General features: G+C 46.0%; 1 protein-coding gene across 1 annotated transcript in view; it reads right to left on the bottom strand.

The window, feature by feature from the left end:
- Positions 1-20,857, bottom strand: part of LOC126481919 (collagen alpha-2(IV) chain-like) — a 197,459-nt gene that overhangs the window by 53,829 nt on the left and 122,773 nt on the right. The window contains exon 4 of the mRNA XM_050105878.1: positions 3,570-3,867. Coding sequence (XP_049961835.1) covers positions 3,570-3,867 — 298 coding nt within the window. The remainder of the gene's footprint in view (positions 1-3,569; positions 3,868-20,857) is intronic.

Here is a 20,857-nt window from a genome sequence, read left to right as displayed (position 1 = left end):
GTAGTTAGATGACGCCGACGCTTCCATTGTGGTGAAACAAGTCTGAATGACGAAGAACAATATGGCAGACCAGCGCTCTAGGAAGAACTGGGAATTACAGGAGACGTGAATGCCCAGCTACTTGAAGACCGCCGTACCATAGTCTCGAGGTTAGTGGCAAAAGTGAACTATCGGTCATGGGCCAATTTTTAACATCTTGTACGACTTTTGATCATGGAAGATGTCGCCGCCCACTGAGTTTCGTGGCTGCTCACACCCATTTCTATAAAAGACCATCGAAACGAAGAGCAAGAGAAATGTTGCAGCTGTGTCTGGCCAATCCAGACGACTTATTTAGACGCCTTATCACCACGAATAAGTACTGGATTTATGACTATGACCCCAAGACAAAGGAGCAAAGCAAGCAGTGGAAGTATGTTAATTCATCGCTACTCAAAATGGCGAATTTCCAATCCTAGTTTTCGTAGGTACCAAACGTTCACCTGGTACCCAGTGACGCGGTGTCCCGTGGAACAAACGGCAGTTTTGAATGGTTGACAAGGAAATGGTTGACTTAGTGAACAGCTGCTTAGAAACGGAGGCCAAAACGCAGCACAGTCGTCGTAAGTGTACAAGAGCAGAGTGAATACCGAAAGAGAGAAAACACAGACAATAATTTAACACGATATCAAATGGTACGGTCTGAAGGCTTTATGTGGTAAAATGTAAGTGAGAACTGTGCCGCAAGATAAGCCCAAGGAACTCTCGGCTACTGCCGTCTGCAGAGCCACGAGGAACTACATCTACTAACCAGTTGTAGTATCTGAAACTCGATATTGGTACTGCAGCTTGTCGGAGGATAGAACTCTTAACATCATCGGGCGAGGTGACGCTATTTTTTGGGAATGCCATTGTGTGGTGCTAACAGATAATGCTCGCACGGGACAAACCTTCACAGGAGCATACTATCGAAATCTCTTGACGAAGTTACCGGAGGCTGACAAGATGAAACATAGGTGGATTCTGTCCAAGGCAGAGTTTCTGCTTCACGACAGTGCCCCAGAAGACATGTTGCTACTTTTGACTAAAATTGTGTCCCCACATCCAATATTCTCCTGTCATAACACGCAGTGACTTCTTCCTTGAATGAAGAAATCATAGCATGTCAGGCATTTCCAGAGTAACGACAAGACGATATTGGAGGTGGAAAGGCTTGTGGACGACCCAAATCCAAATTTATACATTCAATGTCTCCAGCAAACCAAACAACGTTTGAAAAAATGAGTCTCATTGACGGATAAGTATGTGATGAACGACAAAAATCATCATAAAGTTTCACAGTCGATGCTTGATTCTTTTCCGAAGTGAGACTGTTGCTCTAATATCATCAGAACCGTTAAAATATGAGATCTTACATTTGTTTTTCACAGCGAGCACAAATATCGCCTGCAGAGTGTCCAACGACCATTATAAATTAAAACTGTAGAGCAGCCACAAGTCGCACGCCAGACGTAAAATTCTATTTCTGACGTCGGAACTACATACAAAGGCAGAGTCTTTGCGCCAAACGTCGGGGCTCATAGATCACGTCATGAGCAACAACTTTTCTTACTGACAAAACTTTCACTGAACCTTTTCAGCGGCGCTAGGTGTCTTTTATAATTGACTAGCGTTCTACCTGCGGCTTCATCCATTTACCCGTGTGGCATATATAAAGCACACATCTCCTCCTCTCTCCTCTCTCTGTCCACCTCCCTCTGTCTTTCCGTCTCATTCGCCCCTAATTTCTCTGACCATCTCCTCCTCCATCCCTACATCTCCTCTTCCCTTCTCTCTGTCCCTTCCTTGCTTCCCCTCTTACCATATCTTCCTTCCCTCTCCCTCTGTTCATCTCCTCGTTCCCACTCACCCGACCATCTCATCCTCCCCCTCTCTGACCATTTCCTCCCCCCTTCCTCTGTCCAACTCCTCTTCCCCAATCTGCCCCTCTCCTGCTCCTCACTTTCTCTACCCCTCTACTCCTCCCCCCTTTCTGTCTCTCCATCTCCTCCTCTCATCTCTCTCACTCTCCATCTCATCCTTCCCTTTCTATCTGCCCATTTGCTCCCTCTCCATTTCTCTCTGTCAATCTGCTACTCCCACATTTATCTGTCCATCTTCTCCTCCTCCCTTTCTCTGTCCATCTCTTCCTCTCTGTCTCCCAATCTGTCCCCTTCTTCTGCCATCTGTCACCCCTGCTGTGCCCTTCTGCAGATGTACTCCTTGAAACAGTTTCTGAGACTAGCTCCACAACATGCCAGTCGTGTGGGGCAGCCTAGATATCAGCCATTACCAACGCTTTTTCACCTACACTCTCACCCCTATGGGAGCTAGGTGGTATTTACCCCACCAGACAGTAAGTATTTTGTGTACCAAATATCTCTGAAATTGATCCAGTGGCTTATGAGGATACACACATAAAACGATATTTTTATATATACACTGTGCAACAAAACTGAAGAATCACTTTTTCGAAACCGCATAATTATCTTCCATTGTGCTGCACAAGGTTGAAACTTGGCTCAAAATGTAATGGTGAAAATGCTTGGTGCCTGCAACGTCACCTTTAGGCTCTGTGACGCTCCAAACAGCAAGGTGTCGATACATGCAAAAAAAGGCCACAATTCAGAAGTTCACGTGAAGTTAACGGTGATTTACTGATGCCGCATTGGCACCATATTTCATCACAGTTATGCCCAACGCCAACGTGGATATCTCACACGATGGGAAGGTCGTTACAGCCCGTCTTACTAACATTTCACCCATTTGTTTTGGACGTTTCTTGACGGAGGTCAGAACAGCGATACCCAGCGTTGAAATCACGTAGTTATAGTATGGGTGGCTGCGGAAAATGTTTCAGACACACTGCCGCTCAAAATCGACACGAAAACGTCTCAGGCGGTGGCATAAGGGGCGTCAATGAAACCAGCCCTTTCCCTGGATTGTTGATTCCCAAACATTTTGCTTTCGAAAACGACAGTTCGTAGTGCTATGAGCAACAGGAACATGTTCTTTACAAACTTTGTCATTGCTGACACCCTCTGATGGTTCACGCTGTCTCTAAGGACATTACGGTGCTACATCCATATTGAACGTGATGGCACCCCTTTGGACTGCAGCATAACCGCAATTTTTGCTCTCGTGTACAGGCTGGTACAACTAGAGGCTGTTCAAAACCCTTCAAGGAAATTTGAGTGTGATCCGAAGTAGCAAAGGGTACTTATGATTTTTCGTCCCTCTTTTTTCACGCCTTACTATGGCGTGATCATGGGGAGGAGGGTGTAACATAAACATGCATATGAATAAAACGGCAAAGGGTCCCTCTAAGACCCCCCAGTTCGGCAACATCTACGATGCCGCCCAAGAACCTTTGTTGAAAGTGTTACTTCCGATTGGTGTCGAAAGGGTTGCCTAATCATCAGGCGCTAGAGGAGCCGGACTGGTGTCAATGTTTCTGACAGGAAAGTTGTACGCGATTGATAGCAGCTCTTCAATTGCATTTGGGCTTGTGTCGTTAACAAGTGGACGATATAAAGGAGGGTGGTACCCACCGACGAAGGCCCTGGACAGGTCGGGCTTGGACTCGGCCTCGGCGCGGCCGTCGCCCTGCCCGCCGTTGGTGTGCAGGTACTGCGACTGCGTCTGGCCGCGGTGGCGGCGCGGCGGCTGCTGCGGCGCCTGCCTCCTGGCGCGGCCGTGTGGGGGCCGCAGGTCCAGCGCCAGCGCGGCGTCCAGGGACTGCTTGCCGGCCGCCGGCGGCAGCGAGTTGCCGCGCCGGGCCGCGCGCACTACGAACACGCGCAGCCCCGCGCAGAAGTCGTATAGCCGCGGCCCGGCGAACGACAGCGCCTGCGTATATATTAAAGTAATATTACATTTATATTTTTACTACGCGTAACAATATTATTTAGTTTAATTCTTTTGTTATTTCGCTGTCAGAGTGCAGCACAAGCCAGACACTGTCTCCCACATAGCGTTCTTTAATTTAGCTGCCACCAGGAGGAAGTGCTTCCTCTTTGCCTTCGATTCTGGCCCACAAATGGCATAAGCGTCCGCTTTCTCTGCGGTTGCGCCTTGACTAAGCCTGGCATTCACTAGACGGCCCATTGTCACATTACACGGTCTTATGCCACCTTACTGGAAGGGCTTGTGTTCTGTCATTGTACCTCTCGACTGGCCGACGTTGGAACCAATGTTTGCTGTATCAATAACCTCCCCATCACCCACATACTCCGTCCCACGGAGTACAACCTCCGTTAGGCCAAAGAAATGGAAGTCTTCGGTTAGGCGGCGATGATCCCAGTGGGCACACAACTTTGAGTACCCCAACCCGTGGACGAGTGTTTCAGCACTACCAAAGGAGACGGCCAGCTGAGCAGCGTGATGTCTGATTGCAGTTTGTCGCTGACCTCGCATGAGAGTGTCCGCACATAGCAATACTGCAGAAATCACAGCTTGTGTGCTGCCAGCGGGCTCCAAGGGAGATCAAACAGGTTTGCGCGGCCTTGTTGCGATGATGACAGACGTCTCGCCCAACGACTCAACGTGCCTTTGTTCACAGCCAGATCTCCGTAGACGTTCTACGAGCGCCTATGAATATCTGCGATGCTCTGGGTATCTGCTGAAAGAAACTCAATGACAGCTGTTCACGTGCTTTCAGCCAGTTGGTGGGTTGATTTGGGGTAGGGGACCAAACAGCAAGGTGATCGATCCATTAAGTAGGATGGCAGATATAAAGGGACAAACAGCATAAACATCGGGATAACGTAAGGGGAAGGGATAATGTTCAAACAGAGGGGGAAAAAAGATGCCAGGGCAGCAGGAAGAGTAAAGAACATAAGGGGGCTGAGCAGGGGTGTCCCAGAAGTGCTACGTCTGGTGAGGCACCAGCATTGCCGCTGAACGATCCCGACACACACCGTAACACGCCATTATCACGATATAGGGGGGACAACACCGGGGGAAGAAGACACAAGAAAAAGGGGAAATAAAACAGCACACAGAAAAGACGAAATGTAGAGAAAGGTGGGGAAAAGCTAGCGGGTAGGGACGCAAGGTTGAGGCCTCCATAACCAACGCCTACACTCACTCAAATTCTGGATGAAAATTCAAGAACTTATTTCTGAGGTACAAACAACTTTCGTGAAGAAAACTAAGTACAGATGTAACCATGCAAGGGTCGTTCGTTAAAACCTCAGACAAGGAAGGTGGGAGGACATATTTAGTGCAAAGGTCCAAAAGGAGGGAACAGTACAGCAAAATATGGATTACTGTAAGTAGAGCCCCACAACTACAAAAGGAGGGGGAGGGGGCATGGGGAGGGTGCCCCCCATCCCATAGCCAGATGATCAGTAAGTTCATTACCCAGGATACACAAACAGTCAGGAATCCAAAGGAAGTCGACCGAATAAGCAATATCACTAAGATCAGCGAGAAGATCGTGGATGGCAGAGAACAAGTACAAAATGGTTCAAATGGCTCTGAGCACTATGGGACTTAACATCTGAGGTCATCAGTCCCCTAGAACTTAGTACTACTTAAACCTAACCAACCTAAGGACATCACACACATCCATGCCCGAGGCAGGATTCGAACCTGCGACCGTAGCAGTCGCGCGGTTCCAGACTGAGGTGCCTAGTACCGCTCGGCCACCATGGTCGGCAGAGAGCAAGTGATAGTGGAGAAAACAACAAGCGATAGTCTCAAGGAGACTCATTGAGTCCGTACATAACAAATTAGGGTGAGGGAGGATCATTTAATAAAACGTGGGGACCCGATAGGTGGCCATCAATTCCCCAGTAAAAAACTACACATGGCAGGCGAGAGATGGCGTTCTATGCCAACAAAAGATGTGAAGGCATATTCCACATGATCAGCGGATTTAGAGTCATCAGTGTAAAAACAATAGCATTTTGAGACTGCCATAAGAGCATTCGGATCAAACAATGGAACAGTGTTGGAACGACTGAGGCTTTCAAACCCTGGAAGAGATCCATCTGAATCCACGCCTGAGGAACTAATCAAGGGGGGGGGGGGGGCTAGTCAGGAGGGAATATGAGGAAGAGGGCAAGGAGGGTAGATAGAAATCATGGGAGGGAAAAGCGAGGTGGAGCCAACAGGTGAACCCACCCAAGAGTGGGCAGCAGGCAAGCGACGGCCCAAAGCCATGAAAAGAACAGAATAGGAGGAATGAGTAGGGGAAGAGCGGATAATTATGGCATAGAAAACCAGGTTCTGGGATCGCTGAATCGAAAGAGGAGGGATTCCAGCGTCAACCAGAAGACTATCAACAGAGATAGTGTGAAAGGCATCGATGGCTAAATGGATGCCATTATGGTGAACTGGGTCCAGGAAGAGGCGTGTAGAAGGGGCAGCTGATCCATAAACTTGACAACTACAGTCCAGACGAGACAGAACTAACGTCCATCAAAGGAGAGGAAGGGTCGAATGGTCTGTGCCCCAAGAGGTGTAGGCAAGGAAGTGAAGAACATTGGGTTCCTGCAAACAGCCAACCATCAGGTGACAGATATGGGGCAAATAAGTAAACTTGTTGTCAAAGAGAAGACCCAATAAGCGCAACTGGGGGACCAGTCAGGCGTGGGGCATCGAAGTAGAGCTCTGGATCAGAATTGCCCATAGTACAGTGACAGAAATTCACTACCCTCAACTTAAGGGGAGAAAACTGTAAACTGTGCGAGAGTGTCCACATGGAAGCTCACCAGATGGCACCTTGGAGCTGTTGTTCCACAGTGGCCACTGAGTGGGAGCTAGCCCAAACACAGAAACTATCCACATGTGGAGCATGGGTGACCAATAGTCTGGAACAGGCCATAAGTCCATTAACAGAGATTAGGAAATGAAGAAAGGCACTTAATACACGAACCTATGGACTTCCATTCGCCTGGGTCGGCTGAGAGCTGAGAACAGTGCCGACCTGGACTCTGAAAGACCGGTGGGACAGGAACTGGCGAATAAAAACTGGAAGAGGGCCCCAAAGACCCCACTCATGGGGCGTAAGGAGGATACGATGGTGCCAGGCTGTTTTGTGGGCCTTACAAAATTCAAAGAAAACTGCAACAAAATGGCGATGCTGAGAAAGGGAATGCCGAACTGCGGTTTCCAGTCAAAGCAGATGATCGATTGCGGACATCTGTCTCAAGAGCCACACTGGTAAGGAGATAAAAGGTCCTGAGATTCAAGGACCTAAATTATGCTGATGAGACACCATCCATTCTAGTAAGTTTCAGGGGACACTGGTCAGGCTGATGGGCTAGTAACCAGCAAGGGACATGGATCCTTGCCACACTTAAGGATAGCACCCACAATACTGTCCATCCACTGAGAGGGGAAAATGCCTTGGAGCCAAATACTGTTAAAAGCCTGGAGGAGATACTGGAATTGTGGAGGACTGAAGTGTTGAAGCTATTGGCTATTGATGGAATCAGGGCCATGAGCTGAATTATGGGAAGAAAAGAGGGTCAGAAGAAGGTTCCACTCCATAAAAAGTTCATTGTAGGATTCTACCTGACAAGGGGTAAAGCAGAAGCAGAGCCCAGAATGGAAGACAGCTGCTAACAACCATGGAGGGTGCAGAGTGTAGTGCACACTCGTAATGGAGCAATACCAGAACCTAGAGAGGAGACAAACTGTTCCCAACACACCTGTTTGTTCCATCTGATTAAGTAATGGGCCTTGGCGCGAAGATGTTTGAAGGTAATAAGACCAGTGAAGGATGAGTGCCACTTAAGATGTTGCAAGGCACAATGATGATCACAGATAGTGATAGCAGTGGTCATGCTCTATCATGGAACTGGCCAATGGAAAATAGGGCCTGTCAAGTGGGGAACCATAATGGCAGCAGAGTGGATGGTCTTATCAGACAGATCACGAACGACTTCATCAATACATCCTCACAAAGGGGGTGGAAACATGAACTGGAAGGTATATAGAGGTCAACATGATGGAAAGCCCAGTGGGGTAACCTGGTCAGTGGAAGGTGGGAAGTGCACAGCAGAGTCAACAGGAAGTGGCCAGTATCACAGAGTTCATTGTGTGGTGACCAGTGTATGGAAGAAAGAAGAGGAGGCAAAGGGAGTGAAAGATTAGTGGTAGAAAAAGTGCCATATGCAACACTAAAATGAATAGGGGAACCCTCATTAAGAAGGCACAGGAAATTGGTCAGTGAGGAGCCCCCGACTAGGTGAGGAAGCACTCCCCACAACGACGATGGACATTAAAATCTCCAAGGAGGAGGACCCCACAACAGTGATGGACATTAAAATCTCCAAGGAGAAGGATGGGAGCGGGGTGGGTTGCTGAAGGAGGTCAGTTATGGTGGCAGATGTATGTGGCCTGCCAGGAGGGGTCAGAGACTGTGAACCATGACGGCAGAGTCTAAGTGCACCCGAGCAGCAACCGCTTCCAATGGGATACAAAGTGAGATCAATATACTAACAATATCAGTATGGACTTAAGTGCAGACGCCACCAGAAGCCTTCAAAGGGTTGACCCTGTTCCAATAGAAAGCACGTTATCCACAAAAAGATCCTTGAGAACAACACAAGCTGCCAAGTAAAAGGCAATAAGGGATTGCCACTCTGGGAAGCGATGGTACTATCCATTACAATTCTACTGAATAATCATGAAGCAGGTATCCAAATAGGAGGCGAATGGGCTGGAGCCAGTCATGCCACCTGGTCACCATCCATCACAAACGAGGACGGGGTAACATCCATAAATAAGAAAGTTGTCAGACTCAGATTTCGAGGGGGAGATGGCTCCTCTGGGGGCACTGGGGAGGCCTTGTCCTCAGACTTATTTTTCTTGTTCTTCTCTTTCGTAAGTTGAGAAAGACATGGCACAGAGGGAGAACAGGACCAAAAGAGAGCAGGCACACAGTGTGTCTCATGGCTGAGTTGAGGTAGCAGGCCTCTGGCTTGAGAGACACCGGAGGAAGGAGTCCCAGGGGAGAGCCTCATCACCGGAGGGTGCTGAAGAAGGAGGGAACTTCTTTGGTTGGTGAGGAGGAGCACCAAGCAGAGGAGAGAGTGTGGCAACCTCTGGGGAGAGGGAGAGGAGAGGGGGATGGGTCTGGGGTAAGGAAGAGGAAGGAGGGGAAAGGACAAAACAAAAATCATCGACACAGGATGAAGTCGGTCAAATTTCTGACAAGCCTCAGTGTAAGATAAACGATCTAGGGACTTACACTCTTGTATCTTCTTTCCTTTCTTATAAGCCAAGCAGTCTGGTGAGCATGGAGAGTGATGGTCATGACAATTTACACACATGAGTTGTGGAACACAGGGGCTCCTCTCACGGAATGGGTGTCCACAGTCACCAGTAGAGAGTCGGCCGTACAGTAGGAAGATATGTGCCTGGAAGGCAAGCAGTAAAAGCACCTCACAGGTGGCAGGACACACAGCTTCACGTCACACCGTTAACACATAACCTTGACCTTATCTGGGGGGGGGGGGGGGGGGAATCTGCCTTGAAAGCCATAAAAAAGGCGTCAGTATCAAAGCGGTTGTCCTTACTATCTTTCTGCACACGACAAACAAAATGAACGCCCCTGTCATTACATAGTGGCCCAGAGTTCCTCATCAGTTTGAAGGATATGGTCTCTATGAAAATGACTCCCAGGACCATATTTAAAGGCGAGAAGGGTGTAATGGGCACCAGGATATCGCCAATATGATCACAAGCATGAAGAGCTATGAACTGGGTGTCAAAAGAAGTTTTGATCAACAGGGAAACCGACCGCATCTTACTGAGGGACTGCACTTCGCCAAACTTACCTTGGATATTTTCCTCAAAAAATAACGGCTTTGTGGCGGTGAAAGTGTCTCCATCCGTCCAAGGACAGACCAGGTAGTGGGGAAAGTGTTTCATCCAATGCCGGAGAGCCTGGCCCTTCTCCAGGATGCAGCCATGGAAGGAAAAGCCACAAGGTCATAAGAAGCAGTATTCAATGATCCGTTACAACTCAAACAGACGGCCATAGGATATCGGTCAGATTGTTTGGGCGCTTAGGCAGGAAAGCATGAGGGAAAAGAAGAGGAGGGGGGGGGGGGGGGGGGGAAGGAATCCACGCAGTTGACACTAAGGAGGGAGTTCTCCAAATGGCTCACATTACAGACAGAAAATCTAGAAGTGGAAGTCAAATCCCAAGGCGACCAAAAACGCCAAAAAGGAAGGATGAAAGAGAAAAGGCAAGGTGAACAAAACCTCGAGGAAGACAGAAAACTAGGTGGAGAGCCAGGTGGACATAAGTAAGAACACCGAGATAGAGGAAGGAGGGGGCAGAGGGAATGGAGCGAGAATGGGAAGGGAAGGGCATGGGGAAGGAAACGCACCCCGGGATGGAAGAATGGGCTGCAACAGCTCGAGGTCCCGTGGGAACCATGCACAAACTCACGAAAGAACCGTGAGCCCCCTGGGGGCTCTCAGTAAGTTCACAGCGTTAGAAATCGTTTCAGTGCACGCAAGGTGACATGGCAGCGATAATCGTACAATAATACTAGATTCGAAGGGAATCAGTATTGACGTTGGCAGAGGAGAACAGGTGGTGATTGCACTGAACTAGCTGAAATAACAGAATGTACACTGACCAAAAAAAGTGAAATATCCAGAAAACATTGACCGACGTCTATGTGACTTCGTACATGTACACACCATTGATCATAGGATAGCAACAGCAGGACTAGGTCATTACCACTCCACGTGTAGGCTCGCGGTAATAGCAAAACACAAACGGCTGCGTTCGGAATGATGCTGTGACTGGGAAACATTGATGAACGGCGTCGCTTTGGTTTTCAGTGACGTATCGCGGATCTGCACTACCCTGAGTAACCACTGTTGGCGAGTATGGCGGCGTCCTTGGGAGATGTCCCAATCTTCAAATCTTTTGGAGCTGCACGGTGCTATTACCGCTGGCGTCAAAGCGTGGGGAGATATAGGGTATGACTTCAGATCATGGCTATTAGTGACTGATGGGATACTCACAGTACAACGGTACGTCTCGAGCATCCTGCGTCCTCATTGTTACTTCTTATGCAATAGTATCGTGGTGGCATTTTTCAGCAGGACAATGCATGTCCACACACGGCATTGGTCCCCAAGAACTATCTTCCTAGTGTCGAGGTACTCCTAGGGCCAGTAAGATTCTCAGATTTGTCTCTTAGAGAATGTATGTCAGACTAACTCTGACGCCACTTTGTCCCAATGTCAGCATCCAGGATATCAAGGACCAGTTTCAACACCTGTGGCCCAGCTTGCCTCAGGAGAGAGTACAATGTCTCCATGACAATTTTTCCAACCGAATCAGTGCATGCATCCAGGCAAGAGGGGTGTTACGTCATGCTAATAGGTGGGCTCATACTTCCAAGCACTTAGTAAATTTGGCTCGATAGTGTAATCGCTGAAATAACTTCACATATCCTCTGAACCCATGAAGTTTCATTTCGTTTCCTCTACCCCTTCTGGGTGCTTCACTTTTTTCAGGCAGTGTATTTTAAATTATTATTGACTGAAGATTTGTATATTCAGATGAAAGGGCTCTAGCCAGGAAACAAAGCATTTGCTGGTTAGGGCTAAGTTTGAATGGCTACATTAGAGCAAAAACCGCACTACTACAACATAAACGCAAAATTGTTTAACAATGATACTTTTCTACATCATTCATCTCCTGATCCGGTTTGGCAGTAAAAACGTCACAAAACTTTTCACACATTTGAAACTTTGTGGCTCTATTTTTTGTTTTATCGTGGTAATTCTTGCGAGATGTGTCCCCCATTTCATTTTACTTCTTCACCTCTTTAACAAACAATTTCACATCCAAATCGGCTACATCCAAGGAACATAACGGCAGTATTGTTAGAGCTAGGAATACATGTGCACTCACCAATTCTCCGACGACTGTTGCTTCGCTATGATCGGCTCGATTGCTGCCAAAAAGCAGTGGTTGGCGAACACAGTTCTATCGCTGCGTCCCGGCTGCGAGTTAGAAGCTTCACTTCCATAGTGTATGCGGCTCCATTGTTTCACGTGTGCTGCTAAAATGCGTGTGAAAATGAAGCTGCGAACTCGCGGGAATAAATCGTTTGTATGCATCTAGCCTTAAAGCCAGTTAAAGAGGGGAGAAACGTTGTTAAGTTGGTACTCCATGTTATACATTATTGGACGCAGCGTGATTCCCCCAAATCGCTTCACGCAAATGCCGTGATGGTTACTTTGAAAGAGCACGGCCGACTTCCTTCCCCATCCTTCCATAATCCGATGGGACAGATGATCTCGCTGTTTGGTCCTCTCCCCCGAAATCAACCAAACAACCACGGGCGCAGCACCGTTCAAACTGTATATCCCGACAGCGCTGCAGAGCGAGACAGTTGGGTGATGTGGAGGGTCTTGCTCTCGCCATGGACAAGGTGAGAGGGTACACACCGCCCTTAGACAGTATTCCGCTGGGGTTGGATTGTATAGCAAGCTGGCCGCGCGGGGTAGCCGTGCGGTCTATTGGCGCCTTGCCACGGTTCACGTAGATGCCCCCGTCGGAGGTTCCAGTTCTCTCTCGGGCATGGGTGTGTGTGTTTACCTTAGCGTAAGTTAGTTTAAGTTAAATTAAGTAGTGTGTAAGCTCAGGGACCGAAGACCTCAGCAGTTTGGTCCTATAGGAACTTACTACAAATTTACAAAAAAATTTATAGCAAGCTGGAGGCCGGGGTTCCCAACCAGTTGTGACTGAGATAGCGCGAGATGCGTTCACAGACTAGACGTTGCAGACTTACAGGTGCCTACGATGCAGCCACAGAATGCTGTTGGCGTTCACCCGTGACATTTACTCGTATTACGGGTCGTTTGTTGGGAGTAAGACTATTGGTTAACTCATTTCCGTTGTGGCATCAAGTCACCAGTTACAGTGCAGACACAAGCAGCAGTTCCTTGCGTTAATACAGTATTGGTAAAATTCTGTTTATGTCTTTGTTGAAATTATTTTATAACGACTGTAATTAGGCTGTTTCCCGAGCTAATCTTGTACATTAGGTATTTGTTGCTGTTACAAGAGGCTGCTAATTCGTCGCTAGTTAATGAGACGAGTCGTCATCATTAAGGCAGTGGTTTCATTCTGCGTGTTAATCCTTTTAAAATTAAATTTTGGTCTTCAAATATTTTTATTATCATAGAACCCATTACTCTTGAATGGAAATTGTCATTCTAGCAGGGATGAATAAGAGGGCGTGCTGAAAAATAATGCCGCAGAATTTTTTTATTCTGTTCTCAGTATCGACTGAGATATTACACGCCATCCATATTATCCGGTCGATTTGCTGAATTCAATGGAGCCAGTTGCAACCTTTGCCGCTAGAGGACTTCGAATTGTAGAGTGTAACACTGCTGTGGGTAACGCAACTATATTGGTGTTTCAGAAACAGCTCAGAAAACTGAAAGCACGGGTTCGAAGAGTTCGTCCACACATGAAGCACCCCATCCTTCAACATGACAATACCGGAGCACACACGAGCATTGTGACATCTGCAACAGTTCGACGCCTTGGGTCTGTCATCGATCATACACTCACGACCTGGGCCCATCCGATTTTCACCTGTTTCCAAAGCTTAAAGAACACCTTAGTGTACTTTGCTTTGGCAGTGATGAAGGCTTGCAAGCAGAAGTGAGGTCGTGGCTTCCTCAACAAAGTCAAACCCTCTACAGTGATGTAATCAACAAACTGGTCTCTCGGTGAGAGAAGGTGTTCGTCGCCAGAGTGACAATGTTGAGAAATAAATATGTAGGCGTTAGGAATAAGGATGTAGAATGTTAATAAAGTTTTTTTATTTAAAAAATTTCAAGAGTTTTCACATAAAAATTCAGAGGCATTAGTTTTCAGTACGCTCTCGCATGTTAATTTGTTTGAAGGTTACGATTTTGAGCAAAGAATGCCATCCAGCATAAAAATATTATTAACCATTTGTATTGTTTAGTGCTTAATGAATCAGTTATTGTACAATATACTGCTTGCAATCACCCCCCTTTCGCCCTGTATCGATATAAACATCCTTTTAATTGATATAGATTCCTCGTAACCGGAAAACTACTACAAACTCGTTTGGTCTTATGAATGTCAAATCATAACAGATACTATTACAGTGTGCTTGAATTCATTACTGCTCGGTCCTGTCTCAGGTTTGCTTGTCAAGAAATGTTATCGTACGTTGACATTGGAAACCAGCAGTTTTGGTGAGGGCGTATTACAAGATTTCCCACTGTTGTGAAGATATTTCCACAAAAAGAAGAGTAATTGAAGTAACAAACAAAATAACTGTAATTACATTATTATTCTCTGGGCCATCGGTGACCACGAATCAAGATGTTGCTTAAAACTCAGAACTAATAGCCGTGAAGTTTTTGGGGACATTTTGAGTGCATGTGGAAATGATAGGCTAATAGGAAATGGAGATGGCATATTTGTTGCCGTAGATAAGAAACTCAAATATACACAGAAAGAAATTCGAACTGCATGCGAGACTGCTCGCGCAATACTCAGCATCAACGATGGGCACAAACTTATAATGGGGATCTTCTATCGTCCACCATTCTTACCTTGTGGTGTAACAAAACATTTCAGAGCAACTTTCAGTTTGCGAGTACTTAAGTTCCCCAATCATACTGTCATCATCGGAGTACATCAAATCAAATGGGCGTGACAAGACGTCCTGCACCGTGCGTCAAAAAACTGCCTACAACAGGTAGCTTGCAAAGCCCACTCAAGACGAAAATATGTTGGATCTAATGGCAACAAATAGACGTGACTTCTTTGAATATGCCTACGTTGAAACAGGTATCAGTGACCAAGATGCAGATTTTATAACAACGACTACCAAAGTGAAAAAAAGCAACGAAAACAAGTAGAAGGATTTATATGTTCAGCAAACTAGATGAAGAGGCAAGTGTGGGGTACCTCAGTAAACAATTTGAAACACTTAGCTCTGGAGCGGAGTGTTATAGAACTGTGGCTCACGTTTAAAAGAATAGTTGACTCGTGGAAGAGGGTCACATAGGTGCTGAAAGAACTAAGCTGACAGATGCTCAAAGATAGACGCAAACTATCCCGCGTAGCTCCACTTACAAAGTTTCAAGAAGTAGCTTGAAGTGATATATCTAGGGATAAAATGCAACCTCTTACGTATCACTCCCTTGGGATCGTAGGACAAGATCAGGCTAATTACAGCTCACACAGAGACGTAATCGTTATTGCTGTGCTTCAGACATGAGTGGAACGAGAAGAAGGTCTAATAACTGGTTCAATAGGAAGTTCTGTCGTTCATGTAAAATGAAGTTTTAGACAGAACTGTTCCCTATACGTCACGAGAAGTTTCGCATATCAAAAACGGCACACTAGAGCTATTTCGCTACACCAGTGTAATGTGATTTGAAAGGAAGGTGACATGTCCGACTAATGCTGGACGTCTGTCGGGCCACTGTTCTGACTCATACGGCAGCCTATAGGCGGAGCCCGACACGGGCGGCTGAACACAACACTCGCTGATGGAACGCGGGCCGCTGGCCTCATTCTTTGGCCCGTCTGAATACCTTCGGGCGTCCTCTCGCGCCTCCATATCGGTCACAGTGTCTGTGCTGCGTCGTTTAAAGGCTAGTTCACGTGACAACATTAGGTTTCACGAAACTGATTTCGTATATGACGGAATGACACAACGACACCAGACTACACTTCAGTATCATCGTATGTGAGTGCCAGAGTCGCCTCCGAAATGAAAGTTTTGGCAGCTGCACGAACAGTAGCGTAATTAAGTCGTGTCTGTATGAAACCGATACATAAGTATAAGAGTCGTGTTGGGATACATGATTGTATAAAAAGACAGGTCAGCTGGGTTTCTCAGCGACCTTGCTGCGAGAAGTTGTGGTGGAAGACTAGAGAAATCATTTCAGCCACCTGAGACCAGGTCAGACTTAATACTGTTAATGATGAAACAAGGAAGGAAGATACTATAGTGCCTGATGTATTGTCTTCAGAACTGAAATTATAGATTACATAGCGTTGGAGCGTGGAGATTCATAGTCGGATTTACAGTCAGATGTTTTATTTGTATATATATTTCGCAGCTCAAATATCGTAAATCGTTCCACGTTCAGATCGTGTATGACTGCCCTCAAGTTCAGCAACACATCGCTACTTTTTCTGCTGTCAGTATCACAAAAAATCCCCTATACTACTATGCATAGCATTGATGTCCTGGAAATGAACGATTTGCTCCGTTCCTCACTCCACATTTAAACTTCGTTGGCGCGCTATAGACGCAACACATAACCTCATGCCCCATGCAACTACTAGTTTCGTGTTGCCAAAGTTGTAACAAGCCGAAACTGTTTAACTCCGCCAGCGACTTGCGCAAGCATGCTCCACACAGGCGCTTTGGTCTGTAACGCTGTTTCGAAACTCAGATTCGTAACGTAGTGTCGTCATGTCAACTAGCCGTAATATAACCTCAGAGGCTTCATCGAGAAGTTTTTGCATATTATGCCGTATTGATACATGGAAAAGGAAGGAAAGCACGGCTGTTCTGGCCACAAACGGACCAGTCGGGCCCGAATGAACGCCGTGACATTCTCTGCCAATGGCGTCATTGGGTGCGGTATGACGGGACATGTAGTCACCACCGCCGCTCTCACGGTCGTTGTCGGGTTGCTTTACCTTGGAACCGCTGCTGAATTACTGAGCGCCGAATTGCACACTCCTGTCAAAATTTACGAGATGATTCAGGATGTGTTTAACGCAATTTCTAATTCAATATATAGACGAGCGCAATATTACATCAAATATTTAGGTTAGAGCGACATCCTCTTGCAATCAGTTATGAACAGCTTGCCGAAATCGCTGATAAACCACCGATAATATTCTCAGACAACGTTCATCGTCGCAAATCATAAATAGAAAGTAACAATGTGACATTACTAAACTTCAGGAGTATCCACGGTAAAGTGCCAGAATTAGTATGGATTATTAAACCTAATAATGCCCAGATAGTATTAGGAACAGGATGTCTGTTGAAACCTTTAATGAGCAGCAAAGAAATCCTGAATATAGACTGGAAAATATACGGCAAGGATAAGTTAGACGTCTTTGGTGGCGACGCCTTTATTGCCATAAAGAATTGTATAATATCTAATGAGGTTATTACGGATTCCGTATGTGAAGTAACGCAATCTGGGTCAAACATGATAGTCGGATATCAGAATGCAGTGTTTCGCGGTGGTAACATTGAATAAAATGTTCACGAGCTTCCAGCCGCGTCAAGTACTTCAAAAGCCAATACCTTTCGATCGAACACATCTTTGCCGTTGCAAAGTGGAATGACTGATGACGGCCTGCCGATACGACCTTATATACCCTAGCTGCTGAGTGTGACGTCACTGCTGTTCACGGTATCGCCATATATGGGCAGACGTTGACTTCGCCTTCAAAGCGCTGCTTCAACTTCGCGATCGCTGGATCCCACGCCGCGCAGAACTGCAGGTTACATCAGTACCTACTGTAGTGATTTTTATTTCGATAGCTTCTTTAATTACACAGTCCCAGAAGCCGTTAGTTCCAGTCACGACAAAGGTTTCGCCAGACTTGATCCGGTAACAGTTTCCTAGTGCATGCTCAGCTGAAACGGCTTTTTCAGGGTAGCGTAGGCAATAAAACTTCTCATGGTCCTGCCTGAGTTGTTCTGCAATGCGTATTGTTTGTCCGATGTAAGAATGGCTACACTTGAAAGGTATCTTACGCACTCCAGGTGTTCTGAGATCTACTACTTCTTTATCTAGTCCCAGGAATTGCCGGGCTTTTGACGATCGATTAGATTTTGTGTCTTTCAAGCAGGAGAGATGCCTTCTTTAACGCAACAAAAAAGAAAGTTTCTTTTCCTGAGTGTCGTCGGTGGTCTTGCTTGAGTTCCCTATATTTAATTGTTGATCGTTGCGCTCGTTGTTGCTGAAGACCTGGCGTTGGTGGCTCACCTCTTGGGGTGTGTTGCTGGATTTTGATACAGCTCTGCACGATGTAACAACATTCATAACACAGCACGCCTCTGTGCCGGGAGTTGATGGCTGACGGCGTGCAAGTACAGATCCCTGTGCGTAGGTTTTCATTACACGCTGTGGCCAAGGCAACATTTTCGTTTGCGGCGGACGAAGACTTCGAGAAAGACCAATGTATCTTCTTCTTCTATTTCCATAATTAATGGGATGTTACTTTTAATACTGTTGAGATGTTCCAACAACTCTTCAGGTATTTCAAATCCACGGGGTCAAATGACGAGTGTGTCGTCAAAGTATCTAAATAAACTAGGCTTTAACGCGTCCTTATCCAAATTCCTTGAAATTCTCCATAAAGATACGAGGGCTGGAACTTAAATAGTGCAACTTTTTATTCACAACCGATACAAAAGAGTTACATGTTTTCACCCGTTACTGTCCTTCAAAGTAGTCACCAGCGTTGTGTAGAACCCGTTGCCAGCGATGTGGAAGGCGTAGTATACCGTTAGTAGAGCCTGTTCTATTGATGGTGCAATAATTCTTGATGGTGGGCCACTTGGTAGCTTCCGGTAAGTACTTTCATCTAGTTGCGAGTACATCTTCAGACCGTTGTCCACGTATGTCATAATTAAGGCTGCTGTCAACAGGAAGAATCTCAGCGCTTTCAACAATGCGTTCAGCCCTGCCATGTTGGGTGCTGGTAGCATTACTTTCTCGATAATACGGTTCGTTTGACGCCGTATTTCGTCCACCGTTTCACCGTGGAACTTCCGGACTGCCTGTTCGAAGTCACTTATTATTGCACTGACGGGAATGTCCTGCGGTAAAGGTGCGAAGTTAAAGTCCTTTCTTAAGTACCGACATGGCACTTGAGCCTGTGACTCTCGCCGTCATGTTGATGACGGTGACTTCGGAGGATCTGTGGTCCGCACCAAGTTGCTACGAGATCCGGCTGTACTTCCGTTTCCGCTTTTCCGTAGATCTGTGATAACCTTTGTTGGGAATACAAGAATATGTTCGTGACCCGGGGGAAGGGGGGGGGGGGTGTCCCACCTCATACAGCTGTTATTGACGGGCAACAGCTTCGAATGTAAAGGAGTTTAATCATTTAATACACGTAGAGTAACGAACATCTCCATGAAGTACGATAACTATCGGACTACTGCTGTAACACCTATCGCTTCCGTTAGTATATCCATGTGATACTGAAAAAGAAATTTATTTTAGTTGAAGGACACCTGAGAATGTGAGTAACTGTTCGTGTTTCACCTGAGGCTCTTCCTTTCTCAGAACCTATATAACATTGTGGAAGGGAACTATAACTTCCCACTAAACGTTCCAGCTTATTTCGATGATGCTTTTGCAGATCTTGCCTTGTAAATATCGACATTTAAATGCTTCTGTACTTTATGCCTTGGTTCGATACGCAAGACATTCTTATATCGCGTATATTTGGTCCCAGCAGACATCGTTTACTACAGTAAGTACCGTAGCTCAGTTAGTCCTTTGTATGGAACAAGTCACATTTTAGAAAAATGTTACCTGGTCCAGCTATCGAACACACACACACACACACACATACACACACAGACACACACACACACACACACACACACCTTCTTTTTTGACACTTAATCCTCATATGGACTGAAGAGAACGGTGAGGATATAACTCTTTGTTGCAGGTAGTTCGTGTTGCCTGGGATTGTCACACTGTTCCTTGATAGCTGCCTCACTTACGTTCCATCAAACTGATGAACTGTCGTAAGGGGTGAATGAAAAGACCTACCTTAGCTTATGTTCAGCTCTGCTACCCTTTTTAAAAAAATCAAGAAAACTAAAATTGTCCTTGTAATCTTTTTCTTTTCGACTGTAATGTCTTTCTTTTCGAATAATCTTTCCAGTTGCCTTGTTTAAAATTCCATTTATACGAGGCGAAAGCTATACCTCTGACTTACAAAACTATGCATATTACAACATGTAGTTGAACAGATGTATGGTACCATGCATATTAAGATATATAGTTGACCAAAGCTCTGCATCAACCTCCACATGATGACTGTAATTCACAGTCAAGTGCCTGGCAGAGGGAATAACCTTCAAGCTGTTTCTCTACCGTTCCACTTTCGAACAGCGTGCGAGAAAGACTAACACTTAAATCATTCCGTGCGAGTGCTGATTTCTCTTATTTTATTACAATGGTCATTTCTCCTTATGTAGCTTTGTTTTAATGTCTGCCATCCTAACACGCATATCATATCCGTGACGCTGTCTCCTCTACTTTGCGACAGTACAAAACGACCTGCCATCTTTGTACTTTTTGGATGTCCTCCGTTAAACCTGTCTCATGCGGATACCACACCGTGCAGCAGTATTTAAGAAGACGGAACACCGTAGCGTAGGCAGTCCCTTTTAATAGGCACGTTCTGTCAGTAAATCGCAGTCTTTGGTTCACTTTCCACACAACATCATCTATGTGGTCGTTCCAATTTAAGTTATTACTAATTGTAATCCCTAAGTATTTAGTTGAACCCTCAACCCTTAGATTTTTAAGATTTATCGTGCAACTGAAATTTAGTGGATTCCTCTCATGAGAATAACTTCACGCTTTTCATTATTTCGCGTCAACTGTCACTATTCGCACCATAGAGATATCTTTTGCAATTGGTTTTGATCATCTGATGACTTGACCAGATGTTAAATACTAGCATCATCTCGCGAATAATCTCGCCATGGATGGGGACTCAGTTAAGAGGTAAATCTACGTCCACTGACTCTGCCGGACCACCCAGCATCGACGAGCCGCT

The sequence above is a fragment of the Schistocerca serialis genome, chromosome 5 (assembly GCF_023864345.2).
Source record: "Schistocerca serialis cubense isolate TAMUIC-IGC-003099 chromosome 5, iqSchSeri2.2, whole genome shotgun sequence".
Classification (NCBI taxonomy): domain Eukaryota; kingdom Metazoa; phylum Arthropoda; class Insecta; order Orthoptera; family Acrididae; genus Schistocerca; species Schistocerca serialis.
This window is presented reverse-complemented; position numbering and strand designations above follow the sequence as displayed.